Source organism: Gossypium raimondii, chromosome 2 (assembly GCF_025698545.1).
Source record: "Gossypium raimondii isolate GPD5lz chromosome 2, ASM2569854v1, whole genome shotgun sequence".
NCBI lineage: Eukaryota > Viridiplantae > Streptophyta > Magnoliopsida > Malvales > Malvaceae > Gossypium > Gossypium raimondii.
The window spans coordinates 43,556,792-43,576,300 of NC_068566.1; the positions used below are offsets into that span (position 1 = coordinate 43,556,792).

At 31.3% G+C, this 19,509-nt stretch overlaps 1 protein-coding gene and 1 long non-coding RNA gene across 4 annotated transcripts; one reads left to right on the top strand and one right to left on the bottom strand.

Moving 5' to 3' along the window:
* Positions 1-7,230: 7,230 nt before the first annotated feature.
* LOC105788970 (P-loop NTPase domain-containing protein LPA1 homolog 1) lies at positions 7,231-12,194 on the top strand. Of its 2 annotated transcripts, none has more exons than XM_012616121.2 (8): positions 7,231-7,445; positions 7,538-7,721; positions 8,636-8,970; positions 9,493-9,574; positions 9,662-10,081; positions 10,173-10,925; positions 11,121-11,231; positions 11,554-12,194. In XM_012616121.2, the coding sequence occupies exons 2-8, from the start codon at positions 7,569-7,571 to the stop codon at positions 11,950-11,952; spliced, it is 2,253 nt and encodes a 750-aa protein (XP_012471575.1). In that variant the 5' UTR covers positions 7,231-7,445; positions 7,538-7,568; the 3' UTR covers positions 11,953-12,194. The 2 variants fall into 2 exon arrangements, with proteins under 2 accessions (XP_012471575.1, XP_012471576.1); XM_012616122.2 differs by having other exon boundaries at positions 7,232-7,445; positions 10,173-10,910.
* Positions 12,195-15,328: 3,134 nt separating this feature from the next.
* Positions 15,329-19,230, bottom strand: LOC105788971 (uncharacterized). Of its 2 annotated transcripts, none has more exons than XR_008193749.1 (2): positions 18,116-19,230; positions 15,329-16,869 (listed from the first exon to the last, which is right to left on the bottom strand). It is a non-coding gene; the product is annotated as an uncharacterized LOC105788971 (long non-coding RNA). The 2 variants fall into 2 exon arrangements; XR_008193748.1 differs by having other exon boundaries at positions 15,329-17,773.
* Between the last annotated feature and the right edge of the window lie 279 nt (positions 19,231-19,509).

Consider the following 19,509-nt stretch of genomic DNA (forward strand, 5'->3'; position numbering starts at 1 on the left):
GGACAAATTGTTGAATTAGAGATTTAATTGAATGAATTTCAAGTTAGAATTGATAAAATAATTAAATTGTGAAGTAAGTTATAAGTTATATGTTTTAGGGACTAAATTGAGGGAAATTGAAATTTTAATAGTTAAATTTGAGTTTGGATGAAATTTGAATAGAAATAGAGTGTGAATTGAATTAGAAAAGTAAGAAAACTTAGTTAGGATTAAATTGAGAACAAGGTAGGAATCAATTAGAAATTCAATTATTTATCATAATTAGTGATGTAATTAATAGTGTAAATTATTATTATTTTCGTAGCTAGCAAAGAACCAGAAGCATTGGCACGGAAGGGAAAAGAGAAGATTATCGATGAGTAAACTCGAGAAAAACACGGTTTGTATTACTATAATTCAAATTATTTATTATTTTAATGTTAAATTTAAATTATGTGTATGGTAAGCAAATAATAAGGTAAGTGAAATATAAGTTAAGTGTTATTATTAAGTTGAAAGAAATTCAATTGAATAATGGATATATGTGTGGAATTGGAATGAATATTGACTTGAAAATGGAAAAGTAAATTTGAATTGAATTGTGATTGAAAGTGAAAAAGTGAAATTGAATTGAAATGTGAATTTGAGAAGTATGTGTTGGTATTGAATTGTGTTTTGATTAGTGAATGGAAAACTATAATTGATATTGAAAATTAATTCTTGAAATAAAGGTGAAAATTGAATTGTGAAATTGAAATACCCTATTAATTAGTCGGAATGAGTCGGATATAGTTAGCATGCCATAGGATTTAGAAGAGTACGATATTTATCGGCTTTGCCAATCAGGCACTTTATGTGTCGTACATCAGGCACTTTATGTGTCGTATCTCAGGCACTGTATGTGTCGTATCAGGCACCTCGTGTGTCGTTTCAGGCACTTATGTGTCGTATATTGATTAGGTACTATGTACCGTTTTAGGCACGATGTGTCGTACTAGTGTGTTTGGGTTGGAATCCGTGTATCTGTCAAAGTCCAGATTGTTAATAGGTTGAATAATTGAAATAAGAAAATCAAATGAATTTGATCGATTGTAGTATTGAATATGAGAAAATTTAAAATTTGTAGATTGAAATTGAAATTGAAAATGAAAGGCATGAACTTAATGTTCATGTAGTGATTGAAATTGTTACATGTGATATGTGAAGAATAACTAAAAATTGTATTGTTATTGTTAATTAATGAATGTTTATGAATTAATTAATATTTAAGAAATTGGATAGTTACATGCTTGGTAATTATAATTCTTTATTGCTATTATAATTTAAATTCTGGTAATACCACTAAGTATAAAATACTCAGCGTACGGTTGTTTTCGTGCGTAGGTTGAAAGGAGTTCAGAGTCTCGGTTCAACATCTAGAACAATCCCAACTTTGGCATAAAGATTTTGGTGATATTTTCTTCCTTTAAGTGAAAGTGGCATGTACATGGGATTATAATGGTTATTTTGGTATGTTATATAATTTTGTTGTAAAGAAAGGTATTTGGTGTTTTGATGATTAAATTAGTAAAATGGTAGAAATTGTTTATGGCATTGGTATTGAATTGAAATGGCTTGATTAGTTTTACAAACTAATTAGAAATGATAACAGGGTTTTCATTAATCAAGTTGTTAAGTCAATATGTCAAGTATGATTTAAGTATATTTGAGTATATAAATGCATTAGTTGAATTAATGGAATTGGTTTGGTTACGATTTGAAATTTGCATGGAAGGTTCAATATTTATAAATGGGTTATATTGATTTTTTATTATTAAATGAATGAAGTCAATTAGTAAGAATTTATATGAATTTATGATTATATTATTTATGCTTGTTATTTATTTAAGAATTATTTGTAAATTGTCTGAGATGTCCTGTAATGCCTCGTAACCCTGTTCTGGAGACAGTTTGGGGTTAGGGGGTGTTACACGCTAGTGCTCATAAGAGCTAATCCCCCGAAATACGTTAATAGAGAGTACAACTCGAGAATTTGCAACGAATGCTGAACCTCGATTTACTCAAGAAATAACATATATAACCCTCCAAATAATCTCCACTCTGATCCAATTACAACATACCATGTCACGACTGTACTCTATACTACGTTCTTTCCAATCAAAGCTATCAAATTCATTTACGTATCTCAATTAACAATTTATTTTCAAAAATGGAATTTATATATATTTTATATCATGTATTACCATTCATCAAATCAAATAAATGTTAAATTTAAACCGTACGAACTTACCTGGACTGAATTGTAGTAATTGAAGAAGTTTAGAGACTATTATGCTATTTTTCCTTTTTCACGAGTATCTACGTGGTCTAGATCTAGAATGTAAAATTACTTATTTACTAGCACATATTTAATTTTCAATCCATTTTTCAATTAATACCCTTTTATTTTTAAATTTACACAATTACCCTAAAATATTTTAATTTTTGCAATTTAGTCACTTAACTCAAATTCATCAAATTAACCATTTTTCTCATGTCAATATTTTATCCAAATATACTAGACCCTTAAATAGTCCCTAATAATCATTAAATTCACTATTAAACCCTAAAATTTTGACATTTTCACAATTTAATCCTAAAATTAAAATATAACAAAAATCACTTTACAAATCTATCAAATAGCATAATCAAAGCTCCAAATATATGGTATCCATAAAAAAAATCCATATTCATCAATATATTAAAACTTCCAAAATTTTTAACAGAATAAAAAACGAAGGTACGGGCTAGCTGAACCTAATTGCAACGATCTCAAAATCATAAAAATTACAAGAAACAGAATTAAAACGGACTTACATGCAAGCTTCCTATGCTAGCCGAATGTAAAGCTTCCAAATTGGTGAAAAATGCCTAAGGTTTTTGGCAAGAAGATGAAAAATATGATGATTTTGGCTTTTGTTTTATTAAACTTTAATTTATTTACTAAATTACCTAATTACCCTTAATTAAAACCTTTTACAACCACAATTTAAAAACCCATTATAGTCCATTAATAATCAAATGGGCTAATTATTATTTTAGCCCCTTTTTATTCTATAATTAAGTTATTAAAATTACGGAATTCAAGATTTACTAAATTTTGCACCTGTTTCAATTTAGTCATTTTCTCTTAATTAACTATCTAAAATTTAATATTTCTAAACCAAATTTTAATACGACTCTAATGACTCTATATATATTCTAAAAATAATATTTATGAATCGAAACGAAGGAAATTTATGGTCCCGAAACTACTGTTCCGTCACCACTAAAAATCGGGCTGTTACACTCTTAGTGACCCTATAATGAAGAAGAGGCATACCTAGATAAATTCCAAGGTTTTGAACAACCTGAAAGCCAAATAATTGACTGATCCGATAGCAAATACCACCTTCAACTCATTTGGAGAAATAATTATTGCTCTTCTGAGTACTGACCTTGTGCTTAGAGAAAGCACAAAAGTGATTCAATATGTCCGTTAATAATTGAGCTTGATCCAACTCTGCTTTACAAAAAATGATCAAATCATTCGTGAAAAAAATATGAGATAAAGTAGGGCCCGATCTTGAAAGACGAATTGGGCACCACTTACCTTCATCAATTTTCATGTGAGTAATGTGCCCTAACCATTCCATACATAGCACAAAAAGGTAAGGTGATAATGGACAACCTTGTCTGATCCCTCTAGATGGTTTGAATTTGCATAATCGAAGAAGAGGTGGTCGTCATGATTACCGAAATAAGAAAAATTGGGATCTCTGTAGCCTGTAACTAAGCATCGATAAATTTCCAACTCACTCTGTCATAACCCTTCTTTAAATCTAACTTGATCGCCATCCATTTTTTACCATATCGTTTTTTCCTCATAGAATGTATGACTTCTTGTGCTATAATAGCATTACATTATCCGAAATATTACTCCCTGCAATGAAACCGACTTGTTTCTGCGAGATAAAGTTAGGAAAAAAACAATTTAAATCTATTAGCAATAACTTTCATCACCAATTTATACATTACTGAGCACAAACTAATAGGGTGAAATTGGCTGAAGTATTTGTGGTTGTTATTATTTGAGATAAGCACTATCGGTGAGTTATTCAGCTCTGGGTCAATACTGTTACCAGCGAAGACTCCTCGAACCTGTTTACAAACTGTATTACTTACAATATCCCACTGACTCTAGAAAAAATGTGTATGAAAACCATCATTTCTCAAATCTTTTAATAAGGATCCATATCAAATAAAGCTTTCTTAATTTCTTCATCAGACACCGACTTTTCCAAAAACTCAATGTCCTGGGTCTTGAGGTGAGGGAAAATGTTGGAAGGGAGATCCTTCATGGGCATTGGCATTTCCCCCATAAAGCTTCTCGAAAAAACCAACTGCCCCAGTTTTAAGGATGTTCTGATTGAAACACCACTCACCATTATCAATGCATAAGGCCGTGATATGGTTAAATTTCCTTCTTTGAACCGTTTGACTATGAATGAATTTGGTGTTATGGTCCCCAAGCTGGAGCCAGTCACATCTAGATTTTTACTTCCACAGAAGCTCCTCACGATTCATCAAGTTTTCCAAATCATCACGCACATTAACCTCTAATTGAAGTAACCGGCTAGAGGCAGAATGATCCAGGGCCTTTTGGATATTAGAAAGCAACCTCGTAAGACATCTTTTTCAAGAACTTATAAAGTCATAAACGTACCTGTTCCATTTTTTGACCTGTGACGTAAATTCATAAAGAGAACTAACCATATTACACGAAAACTTCCACTTATCTTTCACAAATAAGGGAAAGTTAGCATGCTTCATCCACCTTGCTAAGAACTTAAAAAGTCTCTTTGTAGCCACGCTAATATCTAGTTTGGTCCTCAAGACAATGGGCCTATGATCAGACTTAGTCTTCAGCAAGTTATGTACTGTATTATTGTACGGATAAGAGTAATAGGTAGACTTGTGTCTTGCAATGTGTCTTCTAAAAAATCCCATCGAACTCTATCATACGCTTTCTCTAAATCCACCTTAACCGCCAACTATCCCTTCTTACTCTTAGTGGTTTTCATAGTATGAATTACTTCCTGTGTGATAATAATATTATTGGAAATATTATGTAAATGTATAAAGCTTGATTAATTTTGCTTTACTAGAGTTTGCATCACTTGTCAAAGACTGATGATGATTGTTTTTGTAATCACCTTGTACAAGACACCGCGTAAGTTGATTGGTCTGAATTGTTGGATGGACTGACTCTACATCAAATTTCTTTGGAATAAGTACCAAGAGAGTAAGATTAATATTGAACTCTACATTTAACAATTTCTACTTATAGTAATTATACTAAATCATATAATATATACTCTATAGCAAAATTTTAACATAACTTATGGTAATTATAAAAATTATATAATATATATTCTAGATTAAAATTTTAACATAAACAAAGAACTACATAAATGAAGTTGTTTAATTTTGACAATTGACATACTAGATTTTTTAAATTTCCTTATTAGCTGGAAAACAGTGAAGCCCAATTAAATTTAAATTAAAAAAATTAGTGTTTCATTGTGAAAGTTCATTTATATTAAATCACAATAAGTAAATATTAATTAAGTTGTTTTAAAATTTTATTTTCATAATCACTTAAACAAAATATTTTAATTGAAGTTGAAAAAATCTTTATTCCATCTACTCACATTATTATTTTTATACTTTTAAACATTTTGGGTTTAAAATTTATATTAATTCCTTTATATTTTCTTTTTCACTAATTAAATAATTCATTTACTTTTTAATCAAGAATTTTAAAATGAAGTGAAGTTAAAATATTTTAAATCATTATTTTAATATCAAAATATAAATACAGTTTATTTATTTGAATTTTATAATATTTCAAAAAATTCTAATATATTATTAATTAAATAATATATACAATTATACTGTGCATGGCATTAAAAAATTATAGTAAAATCAGTTATACTCGATAGCAGTGCGAGTTTGCTGGCAAAAACATGTGGTAGCCACAAACCGAGACATGTGTCCGATAGTAAAGAGTGTTCTCTAGTTTTATGTCTCCAGCTATATTTTACTCTTATCTTTACTTTCGTTGCAGTCCAAGGCTGTTCCATTGTAAATTAGATCCGTCGGTGAGGGGAAATTATAAAAAATAAAGTAAATGAGATTTTACTTGGAATAATATGTATGTTTTATTTTAAATTATTTTGGATTTAAATATCAAATGGATATGTATTATTTGTGTAAATTTTTATTAAAAACAAAAAATTATCAATTTTACAAGAAAAGTAAGAATATCCAATTTATAATATCTTTAAGATTGAAACTTTGATTTAAATCATGTTTTAATTTATTGATTAAAAGTGTTGATCATATCCCAAAATCGTGAACTCGATTTGTAGATCAGTATAAAGAAAATATTTTGGTTATTAATTAATTTTCATTTAATTGCGAATTAAAAGTCAACTATGTAATTAAAGAGACTAATTATCGTGTTTTACTTTTTTTAAATCGCGAGTTAAAAAGTCAATTATTTACGTAATTAAAGAGATTAATTATTAATAATAATGTTTTTCTTATATATCTTAACTTTAAATTTTACGAGTCGGTGCGTAATACTTTTCTTTAATGGCTGTAGTTAGGTGTTAATTTGGTTAACACCAAATTGAACAATGAACTAAAATTCCGTTTATTTTAACCATTAACTTAATAATAGAATTACTGAATATTAATACACTGCTAAAAAGTTACCCAAAAGTTTTTCTTATTTAAAATTTAAAATAAACTAACTAAATAATAACTTACTTAAAACAAATTATTTAAAAATATTTTCTCACCTGTATAGTCGTTGATAAATTAAAGGAATTGAAACATAAATAAACCAATAAAAAGGGTATTCTGCGTCAAGTCCTTTTCTCTAAGCCTCCTTTCCCTTCTTTTCCTTAATTACACATCAAGGACAAAACGGGATTTTTCACTGCTTTCATTCTTTTACCCTCTTCTTTTTCCTAAAATTGCCTCAATTGCCATACCTTGATGATCGTGCCAGTAGAACGGGCCCCACACACTAATTCATCTAAATACCCTTCCCCTTTCCCTTAAACCAAAACAGAGACGTACTGTACTTACGCACTGATATCGAGGGTATTTCGGTCTTTTACAAAACCCGCGCAATTCAGAAAAGGGGGGAAAAAAAAGGAGAAAAAGTAAAAACACAAAAAAGGACTCGTGTAAGCTCTGCTTGCGTGATGCGTGGTATAGTGTAAGTGATGACACGGCCAAAGAGCTTAAAAAACCCTTTCACTCGCTTCGAAAATGGCGGTTTCTTGGATTTCATTCATGATTTATGGAGAAAATCCAACATTCAAACCCTAGCGATCTTTGTTTTTGGTTGATTTAGCTGTAAATTTATTCAGGTAAGATTCTTTTTGTCTTCTTCGTTGATTCTTCTACATTGCGTTATTTCAGAAGGTTGACGTTTTGATTCTTCTTTTTTTGATGATCACAGATAGCGCGCGCGAGTGAGAGAGAGAGAAGAGATGGGAGAGATTCCGAAGGTATTGTACATAATGGTAGTGGACGAAGGCGAGAAGAAGGAGAAGGAGAAGGAGATGTCGTCGTTTCGGTACACGCGTCCCGTTCTTCAGAGTACTCTTCAGCTCATGGGATGCAAAGCTCGTCATGCTTTCAAGGTTTTCTCTCTTTCTTTCTTTTTTGAAATTTGATTTTCTTTTAAAGAAAACTTCAAGCAATCAGGCTGATTTCGCTTATTTATGGATTTTCATTTTATCCTCGATTTCTTTCTATTCGCAAAATATTATTACGAATTTACGATATAATAGAGTAAACTCTGGATGATTAGTTGATAGATCTGGATTGCTTATCACGTGTTCTATGAAATTTCTTTCCGAATTTACATGTTTTTTTTTTAAAATTCGGATCTAATGCTGAGCCTAAACAGTTTCATAGTCGCGCTTTTTTTTTGTTTTTGTTTTGGCTTCTCTATTTATCCAGAAAAAGAAAAACCAGCATCCTGCCGTTGTCATGGAATGGTAACGGAATATTTATCTCCTTGATAGATTTTTAACTTCCTATTTGTGTCTGCGCCTTTCAGATCTTTGCAAATGATCGAAATCCATATAGATGAAATCAGTTTGGATCAGTTTTATCTTTTCTGTTGGCACCTCTCTGTTGTGGATCTTGTACCACCGTGTGGTCCCATCATCGTTTTCTGTATTCATTGTATTAGTGCATGTTATAGGTTTGGTTTTCAGTTTGTATTTAATATCTGCTTCCTAGTGGGTGATAGAAATCTTCGCTTTCGTGTCCAGTGAGAGGTTGAGGCGAGAATTAACTTGGAGGCTTTTGCTAAATTAGATATATTTATAAAATTCTTGTATAATGTGGACTGCCCAGATTCTCTGTCGTGCTGTCACTTTTGGCATTATTATTCGTTTAGCGTCAATAATTTTATCGTTTGGAGTTGTTGCATGTCATTCCATATTTAATTCTCTAATCTGACATGATTGGTTTTTCTCTCATGTTTCTTTGATTGTTATGGCAAGTGGATTCTTTTGCTAAATGTATTCTTTGTATTTCTTACCAGATTAGCCAGAGTGTTTTTGAATTGATAAGAAGTGATCCATTTTACAAGTCTCTACATTATGAGGGAAACGAGATCTTAAATTCTGATAGTTTCAAAGGGAACTCTGAAAGGGAAGACGTTCGTCCCACCAATGGTAACTTTGGCGGAGCAGAGGCAGGCAGCTGCTTAGTCTCAGATAAAGATGATGGAAATAAGACCATACCATTTGAGCTGTACAAAAGACGTACCACGGTTGTTGTTAGAAGGGAAACTTTCTTGGATGTTGTCTGTGAAGCTCTGGCTGAATATAAGTATGTGGGTCCAAACCAGAGAGCTGACTTGATTTTGGCAAGCAGGTATTGTGCAACTGTGACATCTTATACCTACCAGAAACTTCTGCAATTATAATGGCCTGTAATTAATTGTTTGCATGTTGAATCTGCAAATATTCCTTCATTTTTTTTCTGGTAATTTCATGGGGAGTTGTGGTAGCTTGTAGATTGGTAATTCACATTTCTCTTGGATTCTCTTTGTTTAACGTGACAAACTTTTCATAGAATTTATTTCAAGAGACTATCGAGACTTGAGTTTCTCCATCAAATTTTCAATTGTCTGTCAACTTTCTTCTTTTCCCTCCTTTTGGTGGTTTTGCCAACAAGATAGAGTTCATAATCCCAAGTATTCCATAAATTTCTAATGTAAGGTGTATGCATATTTTTATCTTTAATGCCTAGTGCAGGAAATTTGCATGTATGGTTTGGCATGGGTTTGTGATGGTTTTAGAACGGTCTTGTTCTATGTCCTTTGCTTGGGGGCTTCAAATTAGATGCAAAAACCTTCTTGTCTCCCCTTGTAACTGTATTTGGTCTTCACTGCAGAATACGAGAGAGGAAGGAATCTGTAACTGTGCTGTTGTGTGGCACTAGTGGTTGTGGCAAATCTACTTTGTCTGCTTTGCTGGTAGGTTGTGCTTTTCATTTTAATGTTGTGGCACTAGTGGTTGTAACTGCAATTACAAAATAGCTAATCTTTGGTCATGTCGTGCAGGGTGGTAGGTTGGGAATTACAACTGTGATTTCTACGGACTCTATTCGCCACATGATGAGGAGTTTTGCGGATGAGAAGGAAAATCCTCTACTGTGGGCTTCAACCTATCATGCTGGGGAGTGTTTGGATCCTGTGGCAGTTGCAGAAGCGAAGGCTAGAAAACAGGCAAAAAAGTTGGCAGGCATTGCTCAATCACTTCCCAAGGGTGAGGTAGCTGATGGTTCTTCAGCCAAGGGGTCCCATCCAATGGAGGGTAGTTCTGCTAGTACTGAATTGATCAGTTCCAAACAGATGGCAGTTGAAGGATTCAAGGCACAAAGTGAGATGGTAATAGACAGTCTAGACAGGTTGATTACTGCGTGGGAAGAGAGGAAAGAGTCTGTAGTTGTCGAGGGTGTTCACTTGAGCCTTAATTTTGTTGTAAGTATACTTTTTTTGGGGGGTTTCCTACAGCAAAATGTTTTTGTCCCAAACTTACTTTATTCTCGTCTTAAATTGTGATCGTGTCCAGATGGGGCTTATGAAGAAACATCCCTCAATTATACCATTCATGATATATATTACAAATGAAGACAAACACTTGGAAAGATTTGCAGTTCGTGCGAAGTACATGACATTGGACCCTGCAAAAAATAAGTATGTAAAGTATATAAGGAATATTAGGACGATACAAGATTATCTATGTAAACGAGCTGACAAGCACTTGGTCCCCAAAATAAACAACACAAATGTCGACAGAAGTGTGGCAGCCATACATGCAACAGTTTTCAGTTGCCTCCGCAGGCGTGAAGCTGGGGAGTCACTTTATGATCCTATAACAAACACAGTTGCTGTGGTTGATGAGGAATACCGGAACCAGTGTGCTGCCAATTCACTGAGCTCCAAGGGTATGTTTCAGTTGATCCAGAGGAAGGGTTCTTGTAGGCAACTGATGGCCCTTCTTAACACTGATGGATCTGTAGCTAAAGCTTGGCCAGTAGAATCAATTGATAGCAATGGAAGGCCCATCTCTGGCTATGGAACTGAGGGTGGAATAGGCATTCCTTTATATGGACCTTTAAAAATTGGCAAAGCCGAACCTGTTAATCTTCAATTTGGTCACTTTGGAATTAGTGCCTGGCCTAGTGATGGTGGCACAAGTCGTGCTGGAAGTGTGGATGAGTCGAGATATGATGGGACTGAAAATAGCAGTAGATACCAATCTTCTTGCTGTAGCTCACCGAGGATGTCCGATGGTCCAGCAAAAGAGGTAGCCTGTTGCAATGTGATTTTCTTTTTCCAAGCACTCTTTATCTATGCTTTGGGTTATATTTTTAACAACTATACTTCAAAGTAGATGAAATGATTAGAAAAATGTAAGTCACCGTTAGTTTAGTACTAATAGTGTGGATTTTTTTTTAATGTATATAGTTGTTCTGTGCTTGTTTTGCTTTTGGTTTATCTATTTTTCATCTTACAGCTTAAGGAGGAAAACTCAGTCTATGGCAGCGATGAAGAAGTTGATGATCAACCTGAGGTGGACACTGATGAGGATTTTAGTGATGATGGTGATAAAGAGGTCCATGAAGAGGTATGAACTTGTGTTAGACCCTACAATAGGTGTGTGTATATATATATAATTATCGCATTAGTTTAGAGATTGAGTTGCAAACTACCATGCAATTATACCAAGAGTCCATATGTGTTATGTGGAAGAAGTTTATGACATTGCTTTTTGTTCGATTATCGTATCATAAGCTTCGTTCATTAATTTTTTTATGAACGCTAGATGATCGAAATGGCATGAGATTCTGCTTTACAATTTGAATAGATTTTTGTTCCAAACCCGACTCTTTCATGCTTTATTTTGTGTAGATTTTGCTCTAAATCTTCTTCATTTTCTGTTCCAACAGGTAGGTTCAGTTGATGAAGGCTCAACAAAGTCGGACGAAGAGTACGATGATTTGGCATTGCAAGATGGAATGAAGAATGGCTACAGCCCTGATGACGACGACGACTACAATCGCGATAACGTGGTGATGTTTTCCGGGGACCAACAAGCAACTTCCTCAGAAGGGGATAAATATAACAAGAACTTGGACCTCTTCCTTAGAAGTATAAGAAAGCAGTTTTCTGAGCCGCTATGCTCCTACTCTTCACTTCTCACGGAGAAGATTGAGAAGGGCAACGTTAAAATGCGAAAACGGTCTCTGAGTATTTCAGCCTTGGGGAATCGTGGATCAATAATAGGGGATCCCATACTTTCACGGGCACCTGAGAGATGGCAAAATAGTCTAGTTCATGGCATTTAGTTAGTTTTTTTTTTTTGGTTTTATAAAGATGTGGCTTTGTCGTTAATTACCGGGTAATCTATGCCAAGTTCCTCCCCTGCTCACTTTCTTCTCTCGTGCATGGTGGGCAAATGGCAATGAGCTTTGATGTTTTGGTTTTCTGATCAAATTTTGGGTCTAAATTTCAAAGCTTGAGTTGGCCTGAGTAAATTAGTGTCAATAATTTGAATTATTCAATAATTTATAACCTGAATTACCAATAATTTGAATTAGAAAAGTACTCGAATCAGACATGATTTGAATTTAATTTAATTTGAGCAAGTAAATCGAAGTGAGATAATACCAAATACTCGTTGAATAAACTTGACTAGGAAAATGACTGAATTTAAAATTTGAATTTGTCTTCAAACTTTTCAGAACTATCACTTTTATTTTAAATTTTGGTTAAAAAGGTATTGGCTGGTATTTTATAAAAAAAATTGTTTTAATTTTTTAATTTTTGAATTCGTGTTATATGTAAAAATTAATTTTGTGTTATATGTAAAAAAAATATTTTTATTGAGATGGAAAAGTTAATATCTATTAATTTTGTTGACTGCATGTTACCTCAATGATTTAAAAATTTTAAAAATATAAAATTTCAAAAATGTTCAAAATAAAATTATCAGAAAGATAAATAAATTCAAATTATTAAAAAGCATAAGTTATTAGGAATTCTAGAATTTATTTAATAGTAAAAATCATTCTATAATATTTAAATTTTTTCATAAAGTTGTAATTAATTGTTGATGTGGTATACATGTGAACTGTTATGTTAGTAAAGTTAATTTTTTTATTTCAAGATGTTTTGACAAAATATTAGTTTAAGAGTTAAAAAGACAAAAAATTAAATGGAAAATTAAAATAAATTTTTTCAGAAGTTTAAGAGTTAAATAAATTAGTATGCCAAAATACTAATGGCGTTAAAAAAGTGGCACCCATCAATGAAAACGTATCTTGTGGTATTCATTTGCACAAAGTAATTAATAACGTATCAGTAATTAATGACATGATATTTATTAAAGAATTTTAAAATTTAAATAAAATATAAATGTTTAAAAGATCTATTAAATTAAAAAGAATAAAAGAAATTTACAGTATATAAATTATGTAAAAGGCACAAAACATTATATAAAATATAAAATTCAGAACTCTAAAATATAAAAATATATTAAATTCATAAAATTAAGAAAAAATTGTAATATATAAATTATATATTAAAAATCATAAAATATATAAAATGTAAATAATTCAAAATGAAGAAAAAAATTCTAAAAGTTAAAAAGCCATATATTAAAACTTCAAAAATTAGTCAAACTTTTAAAAAATACAAAAAGTGTAAAAAATTAAAATACATATTTAAAAAAACTCAAAAATATTATTATATTTAATTTTTAAAAATCTTTAAAATAAAAAAAAATATATAATCCTTTCAAACTCAAATAAGTCTCCTTCCAACTCAAAATTAACCCTAAACTCAATACAATGCAGAAAAAATAATTGTAATTTAAACTAAGCCCACCCAAAAATCAATCCAATTCCATGTGCAAGGGTGTTTAATTAGTTGGTCACCATTTTTGCTCTCGCGTCATCTGAAATCATGAAATGGCATCACTGTTTTGCGAATTGAGTGGATTCTAAATATAATTAACATAAAAAAAATGTATGGAATAGAGATATTATACCTTTTTAATAATGTAATGTTATATCAGTATTTTTATTTTGAATTTTAAAATTTTATTTGAATTTGATTTTTTTCAGGATGAAAATGTGATGAAAATATTGATACAGCAGTAAACTATTGAAAAATAAATACAAATAACATGACGTTCTTGTTTCATATAATTCTTTTTCAGCTACGATAACTCGCCCCAAAATTAATGGATCCGATGATTTGTTAAAAAGCTAAATATATTTTTTGGTACTTATAATTATTTTTAAAAAAATTAGTATCTATATGTTTCGCTTTCATTACACAAAATGATATATATCAATGTTAACTTTTCATATTGGTGAGTCCCATATTTGACGTGTGATGATGAAGACATTACAATGATATCACATTAAAAATTCAAAAAAAAATGGAAATTAAAAATATTTTTATAATGTTTCCTTAAAAATAAAAATAAATATAAAACATTATAATTTTCACAAGATTTTATTAGAAAAGTATAATTTTTTAAATAAAACAAATTTATAGAAATAAAATGTTTTTATAAAAATAAGAATTTTATAATTTTATAAAAGATTAAATGAAAATCATGAAAATATTCATGGGGTGAGTTACTTTTATACAATTTATTATGCAAATAAAATTATAATTTTTATATAAAATATTTTTAATTATTATACTTTTTAATTTTCGGATGATCATTATATGTCAAATATTCATTGCACCATATAAAAAAGTTAACACTGCTCTAGGTACCATTTTATGTAAAAGAATTCAAACATAGGGATGAATTTGAATAAAAAACATAGGTATACCTAGAAATGAACATAGAAATCAAACATAGGTACCAAAAAGTACATTTACCCTTCTTTAAAAATACAATAATAAATTTAGCTCTTAACCATTATCTAGTTTATTGTTTTTGGTATTAGTTTTTTTTTATCATTTTGGTACTCAAACCTGCAATTTTGTCAAATTGCCTCTTTTTTTTAATGTAAAAGTTGATTGAACTGTAAAAAAAAAATAGTACTAATATGAAAACTTTTCCATCTAAAAAGCAATTTAACTAAAATTTAAAAGTTAAAAGACCAAATAACAAAAGTAACAAAAATTAAGGGTTAAATTTATTATTATACCAAAGTTTCATATTTGATCTCCTGTGATTGTAAAGTGACCAGTTAAATATCAGTACTAAACGACCATAACTGCACCCTTCAAATGCGTTCTTATTGATTTACTGACCAATTACATGATGAAACATATCATGTCGGAGACCAATTGCAGGTCCTTCACTTTGCATGTCTGCCACGTGAACACCCATAGGTTATATCAGATGAAACTACAATTACAACATTAGGGGACCATTATTTATCTTTTTGTCTTTTGGGTCCACTCAAACCAAAGCCTTGGTTTGTATCGCATTCATTTCACCAAAAAGAAAAATATTTGCAGGGGGAATCCATTTTTTGCTTTAATTGTATAATTTTGGTTTTTCGTATGCTTGACATTTATACCATAGCAGCTTCTTCGCCCTTACAAATACAATAATTTTGGTGATAACTCAATTTTGGGGTGCCTTTTGATATTTAAAACAAAAAAATAGAGAAACAGGAGCGGATGAGGATCTTTCTAGAATATTTATACCTATTGTTTGAGTTGTCCGGTGTATGACCATTGGTTGCTTGATTGATCATGCAAGTGAGCTTGTTTAAGCATGTTTCAACGATGTTACAATGGCATCATATCAACTGAACTAATGCATATGTTAGCAGTGGTTAACACATCAAATTCCATTACCATGTGATAACTATATAGGTTTTTGTCTTTGACAGCCCAAACATAATACTCATGTAGGACAGTACACAAATAAATATATATATATATATGTGTGTGTGTTGATACCAGGGAGTAGTTGAAGACGGTTGACACAGTTGTGCTGGAAGTTGTAGAAAGTTGAAATCTGAGGGAAATTCGGTAGAGTAACAACAACTGAAGTCTCTTGTCAGTGGTTCTTAGCTAAGGGGAAGTTATAGGTTTGATGTGGTGGTGGAGGAGCCAGATGTCAAGGTTCTTGCAGTAAGCTGCTAAGTCATGACGGATCTTCAGCACGTGTGCTTAGAGTTTATGGAAGGTCTTGTCTTCATAGACTATATTGTGAAATTAAATTGGAAAAAACTAATAGTTCTAGTTCACGTTCTAGTAATTGGTAAGTTGGCGAGGTTCCTTCATGATGGGTGAACCTAACTGCAAAAACGTAATGTCCAGCAATTCATTATTAAGACTAAAGGATCAAAGCAGTGTATATCAGTATATATGTATAGGTGCATAAGTTTAGGAGAAACAAGTGGATACGTGTACAACTGCACAAGTGTGTACTAGGTGGAACCAGTACATATTCATGCATCCATGGCTAGCTATCTTTTGAAGTAACGGAGAAAATCTTGAATGGGAACCGTCAATCTCAATGATGCAGAGACTTCAATTTTCTAATATCCATTCATCTATTTATACTTCACTTTTTTAACACTAAAGGATCAAGCAATTACTAAATACATCAATCAACCCCCTTTGCAGATATTTTGTAAACTAGTCTGCTAGTGCATGAAATATTCAACAATATATAAGAAGGCCTATAAGCAAACTGAAGAGAAGAACCCCATACATACATACGTACATACATACATACATACATACATACCTTCTCTTCCACATTGAAGTTTCCAATATTCAACGATATCTACTAATTTCCAGAACCAAAGAACTTGCAGTAACCTAGTCATCTGAATATCATCAAAATCCCATAAGCAAATCTAAAAAAACCCCATTTCTCTCACCTCCAACTCCAAAGCACTCTCATGGGATGGAAACATCAGCAAACCATCTTGTTGGCTTTAGTAAAAGCTCATTACATCTGCAATGTAGCAACAAAGGGATCTAATTTATTTTTAATAGCATCTACAAATATAACACAACAAAGCACTTTTTTTAAGACACAGTTACCTTACCCTGCAATGTAAAAAAAAACAAATAAAACATTACTTATGGAGATATTCAGATACCCTTTTTTATCATTATGAAAGAATAATACCCCCAAACATTAACATTGAAGTATGAATATATGCATCAAATATATTTATATATATACACATACCACCTGACAACAACAAAGAGTCTTCTCTCATCTTGTCCTTGCTGATGCTGTGAAGTGCAAAGTGGGTAACTTTAAACTGAGAAAAAAAGGGGAAAAGATTAAAGGGTCTTTTTTTTCCCTCTCTTTTCTGTAGTCGTTTATTGCCGGTGCAGCATCACCAAGATTCTCAATTTCAAAGTACTTTTGCAACAAAAATGATCAAATTTCAACTTTTTTACCTAAGTTATTTGAGTTCGGGTGCGAGTATTGAATATGTATATTGAGTTTTGGTGTGAGTATTGAAAATGTATACGTGTTTAATATAGATATGATTAGTTTTTCTATATTTTTTTCTATACATTTGAAGGACTTTTGGAGGTCTTATTCTCATATCGGTGTATCGTACACCAGCATCAAACACGAAAAAACGAAGAGGCTGAGCAAGATAATTATTCATCACCTCCATGCATTTGCATGTTAAGCTTGATGATGCTACACCCGGAAAAGAATACCTATTATTTTCTTTTCCTTTTATGAACTAAGAGAAAAACCCTTAATGCATGTAGCAGAGAATATAAGTATAAAAGCTTAGAAAGCGATTGAGGGCTCATATATATATATCCATAAATTTCTAGAGTGGATTATCATTTTCATGACTGAAGGAAGCAAATTTTAGGAACTATGAACTGAATAGAGACAGATAAAATGTTTTAAGGGTCCACTAACAATATTAAAAGAAAAAAATGGCCAATGGCAGTGTCCCATAATTCCTAGTTCCTACATCATTTATGATCTTGAAAGCTTCCAATATTCAACAATATCTACTAATTCTTTAATACAAAAATCCACTTGGAAGAATCCCCTTAAAATTTCTATTTGAAGACAAAGATATGGAGGAAAGAACCAATTTGCAGTAACCTATTTATTTGATATCATCAAATTCCATAAAGAAACAAAACCTAAAACTACTCATTTCTCTGTAAGAGTGCTTCTTTGCCTATCTGCAATGCAAAAACCATTAATGAAATAATAGGAATAAAATAATCAAAGATCTACAAAATACCAACAAATGGATCTAATTTCCTTCAATATAGCATCAACATACATAAACACAACAAAGTCTCTCAATATAGCTTCATATGTTAAAGTACCCAATATTTCCACTACAGCAATATATTTGGCTCTGAAGAATAATTACAGATCTGGATCTGCAACTAGTCCTTTAAAAACAGCTAACTAGATACCCTTTATTTGTTAAAGATTAATACCCCATAAACTAACATTGAAGTATGTCCACTTGTCTACATGTATCATATATATGTAACGTATATGTATATACTCACCTGACAACAACAGAAAAAAAGTGCCTTTTTTCTCATCTTGTTCTTGTTGATGTTGTGAAGTGGCGAAAACTGTATCCTTTGAAACTGAGGAGAAATAAAACAGGAATTAAAGGGTTCTTTTCTTTTAATCTCTTTTGTGTAGTCGTTTATTGCCGATGCAGCATCATCAAGATTCTCAGTTTCAAAGAACTTTTAGCAATGTAATTTGCATGTGAATCTTGATGATGCTACTCCTGCAAACAACGACTGTCAATCTATCTACTTATCCAAATATCCCCATGCACACACACATATTATATACAAATTTGGGATTTATATAAAAGGGGAGGAAATAAAAGAAAAAGAAGATTAAAAGTTTGAGTATGACCCCAAAGAGCCTAAAATCATGGAAAAGCTTCAGCAAGAAAAAAAAAAGAAAATTAAACAGGAAAAAGATTTTTTGTATATAATTTCTTGGAAGAAAATATGTTCGTACTCTTAGCATCAAAGAGGGGGCAGCTGGCTAGGACCAGCTGATCTGGCTTATTACCAGTGGCTGAAACATAAAGTTGATTACGTGAGATCTACCCAACAAGAATCTAACCAGTTGAGACTATTCATCTTTATAACAAAAACAACCACAAAAACCCTACTAATTTCCTTCCTTTTATGAACTTAAAAAAAAAAAAAAAAAAGAGTTCCTATGAATTAAACTGGCAAAAATATGATGAGAAGCTAAGCTGATTGTATAAAAGATCTTATGAAACTCTGATTTCTCTTTCATAATGGAAAAAACCCCATGTTGAAAAGTAGATTTATTGACATAGAGCTTGAACAAAAAGAACCAAATCCCTAGGGTGAAAAAAGAACATTAAAACTAGCAAGAAAGATATGAAAAAAAAGCTAACTAGAGAAGAAAGGAAACGATATGAATATTATATGTATATTTATGTGTATATATATACATATATATATAGCAACGATGAGATCTAAATCCAACCGTAGGAAAGGGTTTGGAGATTTATAAAGTGAAGAAAAAGAAATAAGATAAAGGACAAAGAGAGAGGGTTTGGATTTCATTTTCAAAGGAGGGATTGTAAGTAGTGACACAGAGATAGGTTAATTTATATTGCAGGTCTCCAATTTTAATTAGGGCTTGGAGTGTCACTTCATGTGTGATTTTGAAAAATTTATTTTAGCAATCATTACTTAATTTACTTGAGATTAATTGTTGATGAGTTAATTTATTAGAATGATTGCTTTTAATTAGATTTTTTATATAATAAAAAAATAATTAGGGATTTAAATGAATTTTATTTGGGTTTCTTTCACAAATTTGTGGGTTTTTTATTGGTTGATGCTTAGCTGTATAGTACGCAGCACTCATGTTTGCTGCAGTTACACATCGCCATCTT